The sequence below is a fragment of the Labrus mixtus genome, chromosome 24, assembly GCF_963584025.1.
Source record: "Labrus mixtus chromosome 24, fLabMix1.1, whole genome shotgun sequence".
Lineage (NCBI taxonomy): Eukaryota > Metazoa > Chordata > Actinopteri > Labriformes > Labridae > Labrus > Labrus mixtus.
In genome coordinates this window covers 13,353,436-13,361,630 of record NC_083635.1, presented here as the reverse complement: position 1 = coordinate 13,361,630, position 8,195 = coordinate 13,353,436, and the positions used below count along the sequence as shown (strand labels likewise).

At 41.1% G+C, this 8,195-nt stretch overlaps 1 protein-coding gene across 6 annotated transcripts in view; it reads right to left on the bottom strand.

The window, feature by feature from the left end:
• Positions 1-5,448: 5,448 nt before the first annotated feature.
• Positions 5,449-8,195, bottom strand: part of gart (phosphoribosylglycinamide formyltransferase) — a 19,082-nt gene continuing 16,335 nt past the window's right edge. For all 6 annotated transcript variants that reach the window (XM_061032472.1, XM_061032468.1, XM_061032471.1 and 3 more), the window contains 7 exons: positions 7,676-7,828; positions 7,322-7,525; positions 7,077-7,235; positions 6,836-6,966; positions 6,391-6,532; positions 6,193-6,308; positions 5,449-6,104 (listed from right to left, as the gene is read on the bottom strand). In XM_061032472.1, the coding sequence (XP_060888455.1) occupies positions 5,916-6,104; positions 6,193-6,308; positions 6,391-6,532; positions 6,836-6,966; positions 7,077-7,235; positions 7,322-7,525; positions 7,676-7,828 (1,094 nt within the window). In that variant the 3' untranslated portion in view covers positions 5,449-5,915. The remainder of the gene's footprint in view (positions 6,105-6,192; positions 6,309-6,390; positions 6,533-6,835; positions 6,967-7,076; positions 7,236-7,321; positions 7,526-7,675; positions 7,829-8,195) is intronic.

Below are 8,195 nucleotides of genomic sequence, written 5' to 3'. Positions count from 1 at the left end.
CATTTGCATCTTTTATTCCTGATACATGCTTTATCTTTATACTCAGATGTTTGCTTTTACATACTATATTTTTCCACTTTTTATAATAATGTAAACATGTTTATTGGTGGTAGAGTCTAACAACACAAACATCACACCTTACAACTTTAATTTCAAATAACACATTTAATGTTAAACCATCTAAAGAGCCTGCAAATAAAAGTCAGCTAAAAGGTTCTTCCCCCCCCCCCCCAGGTACATGATGCAGAATACATTCAAAATATTGAACACATGACCTCTGTGTTTTTCTACATGTTACAGAAATCCAGCCCCATTGGATAGGAGCTCAAACCTTTCTTAATGTTGTTTTATTATGTTCCAGGTTTTAGGTCTTAAACATGTTGACACTCAGTTATTTTGATCAGCTACTAAGAACTTCATTTACACTGTAGGAACATCAGGTGTTCAATGTAAAACTACATTTATTAATCCATTACCTATCAACAGCTAATGTTAGCGACATAGCATTATCAGTATGTTGATGTTAAAGCTGATTTGAAACTAGTTATGACCTCAACATTATTAAACACCTGATATTCCTCCACTATAAATTCACTAGTTAGTAACTGATCAAATGATTAAAATAACTGAGTCTAAACATCGATAAGACCTGAAACCTGGAACATAATAAAACAACATTTAGAAAGCTTTGAGTCTCCTACCTGAGCAGGAAGACGGCCACCGACGGGGGATCCTCCTGGAAGACGTCGACAGCGTTCCTGTTGGAGAAGAAAAACTAATTTTAGTTCATCAAGTTCATAAAACACAAAATGTTTGTGATTATACAACATTGTGATGATTTCAATAAACCTGGCTTTTATCATTTACTGTAAATTATCTGTGTTTAACTTCACTTTAAGGCTTTTGGATGAGACCGAAGCAAACTTCAATCCAAAGTTTAAATGTAGAATATAATACACAAACATCTCAACACATTCATCTTATACTATTTCACTTCTACAATTTTCTTTACCTTTCACCTCATCGAACTTTGGGGGAAAGAAAATGCTTTATAAATATATATTCACAATTCATCTGTGATATTATCATTTCACTTTATATTATCTTTGAATGTTGATCAACCACATAAACTAGATGAACAGTTATGACCACATGAACGTTAATAAAATCAACCCAAGGACAAATTATTTTAAAACAACCTTTATAACTTCCAAATCTTTATTTTTAATTAATGTTTAATCTCAATGAGCTGTAAAATGTACACTTATCAAATATTTCAAACCTTATCAAATTATAACCAATATTTATCAAATTCATACTTTCAATTAAATCAATAAAAAACTTTAGTATTTTCATTAAGACCAAACAAAAACAAATTGATTAAAAGCTCTACAGTAAACATGCAGCTTTAACATAAATAATTTAGCTTACAATGATCTTAAATATCCAATTACTTTATTGACTTATTAAATTAACTGTCAATAATTACAGTTAGAGGTTTAAAATCAAAGCATTTATCACTTTATGTAGAAAGCCCGCCCTCTGGTGGTTAGTTGTTGGTACTGCACTTAAAGACCACATTCATCAAACTTCTTTCTATGACTACATTTAACACAGAATACTGGATTAACAGTTTTTACTTTTAAATTCAATAAATTAACTCTATTCATATTACTTTAGCAACATAATCTCAGTGAACACTAATGTTTTTAAAATAATCATCTTACCTCGGAGCTGCAGCACAGAGCGAGGGAACACCTCCACACACCTGTACAAACAAACAACAACATCCAGAATTTTGATTTCAACCAACAACTTTCTCTTAACTTCAAACTAAAACCACATATCTGATTGTAATGAGCCATAAACACCATGTACTCTCACTAATCACACTAAATTAACCACACTTAACTTCATGTCTTTTTTTAGTGTTACCTTACAGCGCAGCATCCTCACTTCATTTCTCACACTGACTGTTAAAGCTTCAAATCTGACATACTGTCAGGATGCAGGAATCCAACAACACTTCATTTTATTTCTTTTCAACTTCAGTGAATCATAAACATAACATGAGACACACATGGGATTCTGTGTTGACAACACTGTACCCACCAAAACAATACAGTGTTTCTCCAACAACAAACCCTGAGTGACCCCTGACCTCAAAACCCTGCTCAATGAAAAGAGAAGGCTTCTTAGAGAGGAGCTGAGGAGGCTGCAGAAGGACCTCAAGATCAAAATCAATGAGGGGAAAGCCAGCTACCGGGCAAAGATGGAGGAGCAATTACAACAAGAGAAGTCTGGAGGGGCCTGAATAACATCTCAGGTCACAGCAGAAGGCGTGGGAGGGGCCCTGAAGCAGGAGACAGGGACTGGACAAATTAACTGAATCTGTTCTTCAATACATTTGATTCTGCTCCCAACCCCGCAGACCAGCCCGCTTCTCAGACACTCCATCCCCATCCCCCTCAACAGCCCTCTCCTCCTCCTCAGACGACCCCCCAACAACCCCCTCCTCGGCCTCTTCATAACAGCTGATCAGCTGAGAAGCCAGCTGAGGAAGGCCACACGTCCGTACAACATCAGCTCCAGACTCCTGAAGGACTGTGCAGACCAGCTCTGTGAGGTCCTTCTGCAGATCTTCAACCTGAGACTGGAGAGGGTCCCGACTCTGTGGAAGACTTCCTGCATGGTGCCAATCCCAAAGACATCTCACCCCAGGGAGCCTAACCACTTCAGACCTGTGGCCCTCACCGCTCACCTGATGAAGACCATGGAGAGGATTGTCCTCAACAACCTCCGCCCCCTGGTGACTTCTAATCTGGATCCTCTGCAGTTCGCCTACCAGCCGTCACCTACCTGCTGCAGAGATCCTGGACTCACCTGGAGAACACCGGCAGCACTGTGAGGGTCTCCAGTGCCTTCAACACCATCCAGCCTGCACTGCTCAGGGGGAACCTGGAGAGGGCGGGAGTGTACTGTCACCTGGCTGCATGGACATCGCACTACCTCACCAACAGACCACAGTACGTGAGGCTTCAGGACTGTGAGTCTGACATGGTGGTCTGCAGTACAGGGGACCCTCAGGGGACAGTTCTCTCCCCTTTTCTCTTCACCCTGTACACCTCGGACTTCTGCTACAACTCTGGGAGCTGCCACCTGCAGAAGTTCTCTGATGACACATCCATCGTGGGGTGTGGGTCTAAGGGGATCGAACAGGAGTACAGGCAGGTCATCATGGACTTTGTCGACTGGAGTGAACCACCTTCAGCTCAACGCCAACAAGACAAAGGAGATGGTGATTGACAGGAAGTCACCCCAGACTGCACCGGTTAACATCCAGGGCTTGGACATCAAGAGGGTGGAGACGTACAAATACCTGGGTGTTCACCTCAACAACAAACTGGACTGGTCACACAACACAGACGTCCTGTACAAGAAGGGCCAAAGTCCACTTCACCTGCTGAGACCCACCTGCTCTATAGAGGATGTTAGTGAAGCTGACATCCATCATGGACAACCCCTCTCACCCCCTGCATGACACTGTGGGGGCCCTGAGCAGCTCCTTCAGCAGCAGACTGAGACACCCACCCTGCAAGACAGAGCGCTACCGCAGGTCGTTCATCCCATCTCCAGTCAGACTGTTTAATCAGACTCTTTAACAGCATCACCACCTCATGATTCATTTCAATACTGCTACACACTGTGTCTGTTTTTAAGAACAATAACTCTTTGTCTGCCTTTTAATAACTAACTCTTTTCTTACCACTGAAACTTTTGTTGCTTTGCTTAAGTGCTCATGATGGATAGACCGGGTCTTTGTAACATAACAATGAGTAAGGTCTTTTACCTGCTTTTTGTAACATAACAATGAGTAAGGTCTTTTACCTGCTTTATATAACATAACAATGAGTAAGGTCTTTTACCTGCTTTATATAACATAACAATAAGTAAGGTCTTTTACCTGCTTTATTTAACATAACAAAGAGTAAGGTCTTTTACCTGCTTTATGTAACATAACAATGAGTAAGGTCTTTTACCTGCTTTATGTAACATAACAATGAGTAAGGTCTTTTACCTGCTTTATATAACATAACAATGAGTAAGGTCTTTTACCTGCTTTATGTAACATAACAATGAGTAAGGTCTTTTACCTGCTTTATGTAACATAACAATGAGTAAGGTCTTTTACCTGCTTTATGTAACATAACAATGAGTAAGGTCTTTTACCTGCTTTATTTAACATAACAATGAGTAAGGTCTTTTACCTGCTTTATATAACATAACAATGAGTAAGGTCTTTTACCTGCTTTATGTAACATAACAATGAGTAAGGTCTTTTACCTGCTTTATTTAACATAACAATGAGTAAGATCTTTTACCTGCTTTATATAACATAACAATGAGTAAGGTCTTTTACCTGCTTTATGTAACATAACAATGAGTAAGGTCTTTTACCTGCTTTATGTAACATAACAATGAGTAAGGTCTTTTACCTGCTTTATGTAACATAACAATAAGTAAGGTCTTTTACCTGCTTTATGTAACATAACAAAGAGTAAGGTCTTTTACCTGCTTTATGTAACATAACAAAGAGTAAGGTCTTTTACCTGCTTTATGTAACATAACAAAGAGTAAGGTCTTTTACCTGCTTTATGTAACATAACAATGAGTAAGGTCTTTTACCTGCTTCTTGTAAAGTGTCTCAAGATAACACTTGTTATGAGTTCACACTATACAAATAAAAATTGATTGACTGATTTGAGTTACTGTGTCATTTTACATTATTATAGTTTTTTATTTAACTGATATAAATATGTTTGATTTCATTTTTAACTTCTATTTTTAATAATTATATTCCTGTTTCCTTGAGCTGCTGTAACGCACAAATTTCCCCCATGGGGTATCAATAAAGTTAATCTTTATCTTTACAGCCATGCTGAAAGACAAATAAAATAACATTAGTACAATAAACAAGTCAAATTACTTTACTGAAAGGAAATAAAAATAAATAAAGAGCTTAAAACAAATTAAAATGGACTAGAGAGAAACGAAAATAGGAGTAAACGCCACCTTACCATTGATGACCTGCCGCCCCATGTGAGGATGAAAACATGAGTGTAAGAGAGTGCAGTCTTAAATAAGGAGTAGGCAGGTGAATTCAATCTAATTAATTAGTGACAGAGTGCAAACAACATCCAATCAAGGGGGAGGGGAGAGACTGAGAAACCAGGAAGTGTACTAAAGGAGGTGCAATAGGAAAAGAGAGGAAAGAAATAGTGATCTTTACTACAAATATCTTTCCTTTCAAACTCATTTAAACATTTTTAAACTAAGATTAATTACAAACGACACCTATTGTGTCTAAACAAAAGTTCAACTCACCATTTATCTCTCACCCTTCAAATGAAGTGTTAATCCACATCAACTGAAAATGTTTACAACATCTTGCATTCATCAAAGCAGCTTTAATAAAGAAATGAGACACACTCATTCAGAGTTACAACAACAGAAATCATTTAGACAGCATGACATGAAGAACCACTCTGATTCTTTTCTTTCTAAATTTACACATTACTTCCAGTGAAACTACCATTTCTCTAAACTCATGACTGGAATGTAGTTTCTGTGTCAAAGTACAACTTCTCTCTACACACGATGCTCCTTTTTCATCCATGTTTCTTTGAGGAAATGTAACACGAGAAATCTGAAAATGAAGGACATCTATGCACTAATCAAACAGTCAAATCTTCATATCTTCACATAGTTATTCACTTTTTAATGTGTACACGTTTTTATTCATCTATTTCATGCTGTAGTGCCTTTTATGTGTTATCAAACCAACTTTTACACAATTAAGATTCTACAAATGACACACAGATTAATGAACATTATTGTGATGCTGATTGTGAATTTTAACTCGACTTCCACATGATGTGTCCGTCCTCTGCGAGCCCGACTGCTCCGCCGGCCACCAGCTCCATCGCAGCAGGGAACGCTCGGTGCTCGGCCTCCCTGATTCTGTCTGACAGACTCTCCTCTGTGTCTCCGCTCAGCACGGGCACCGCCTCCTGCACGATGATGACCCCAGCATCCACCTCTTCCTGAACACACAGAAATAAAACAATAGCTCTGTGACTCGTTCAGTTAACCTAAATAAAATGATTTCTTCCCACAGTGTGTCAAACTTACTGCTACAAAATGCACAGTGCAGCCTGCAACCCGCACTCCAGCCTGCAGAGCCTGCTTCTGGGCATTCACTCCCTTGAACGAGGGCAGCAGGGACGGATGGATGTTCAGTAACTTTCCTGTTGCAATGACAAACAAATGAACAATTTTTAAACATCGTCCTGAGTGACAATAAAAAATGTGCACAGTTCAGATACACACCGTTCCACTTCTTGACAAACGGTCCTGTGAGGATCCTCATGAATCCAGCAAGACACACCAGCTCCACGGCAAATTCTTCCAGCACACGATCGATAGTGCCGTCAAACTCAGCTCGGCTCCCGTACAGTTTGTGGTCTACGACCTTCAGAGGAGACGCATACACAACTCCATCAACAGGATTCTATTCAGACTCTCTGTGAAGCACTCTCCATGCTCAGCCCACTCCTTTTCCTCATTTATGTTTTTAATCTGTCATTTTTCATCCGCTCTGATATCAGCAAACTTCAGACTAATGTTGACTTTCTTATATACAACTAAAGGACTGTTGTGTTCCTTTAACAGTTTAGGACCAAAAAGCACTCGACAGCTTGCATTTCAAAAACATGTCTCTCAACTTTCATTTAAAAATACCATGCATCATTAATATTCATTCATTGTATTTTACTCGAGTCTGAATGCCGGCCAGTGACGCTCTCTTCAGGCCCTGAACTCCAGGTCGGTTAGAGATGACCACCACGATCTCTGCAGAGCTGCACGGACGTTTGGCCTGCTCTATCAGCGCCTGCAGGTTGGTGCCTGGAGGTACAGAAACAATAAAAAAGCCCCTGAGACAAACTAACGATCCACTCTTAAAGAGACTTCTTTAACTATGTCAATCTATCTTCTCAAATCTACTGAAAACACACCAGTCCCAGAGATAAGAACTCCCACTCTGCTCCTCTTTTGTGGCTTGCTGCTGTCGCCACGGCAACCACCATTCTGCTCAACAACCGCCTCTCTGATACACGCTGGTCCTGCAGTCAGCAGGCTGTGCCTCAGGTTGCGGACCACCACAGGTTCTGCTCCTGCACAAACAAACAACTCGATGATGAATATGGTCTTCTGGGATAATTCTGTTACATTTCACTATTTACTGTTTTCAATGTCTCACCGGCCTGCTTCTGTGCCACTGAACCCACGATCCACGCCTCTTCCTCTGCTTGAATCTGACCTAACACCTTCTGTGCATCCAGAGGAGACACAACCAGCACGGCTCCCAGGCCGCAGTTAAAGGTGCGAGCCATCTCCTCCTCGCTCAGACCGCCCTCCTTATGGAGCCACGAAAACACAGCAGGGAAGCTCCATCGAGACGCATCTGAACCACACACACACACACAGCATGAAGACTGATTTCATCAAAACCAGGAACCGTGCACATGCAGCGTCATCAAGAGCAAAACCAGCTTTCATTAAATCTGCTTCTGCTGCATCTGAACGCCGACGTATCGGCGCTCTTTCATCTCACCTAAATCGACAGCGAGCTCCGGCGGCAGCACCCGAGGGATGTTCTCCAGCAGGCCCCCCCCCGTGATGTGGGCGTACGCTTTGACGGCTCCACCGCGCAGGACGGGCAACAGCAGGCGACTGTAGATGTTTGTCGGTGTCAGCAAAACCTCACCTGGGAGCAGAGGTCAAAGGTTACAGTCAGACCAACATGTAGGAGCAGAGGTCAAAGGTTACAGTCAGACCAACATGTAGGAGCAGAGGTCAAAGGTTACAGTCAGACCAACATGTAGGAGCAGAGGTCAAAGGTTACAGTCAGACCAACATGTAGCAGCAGAGGTCAAAGGTTACAGTCAGACCAACATGTAGCAGCAGAGGTCAAAGGTTACAGTCAGGCCAACATGTAGGAGCAGAGGTCAAAGGTTACAGTCAGGCCAACATGTAGCAGCAGAGGTCAAAGGTTACAGTCAGACCAACATGTAGGAGCAGAGGTCAAAGGTTACAGTCAGGCCAACATGTAGGAGCACAGGTCAAAGGTTACA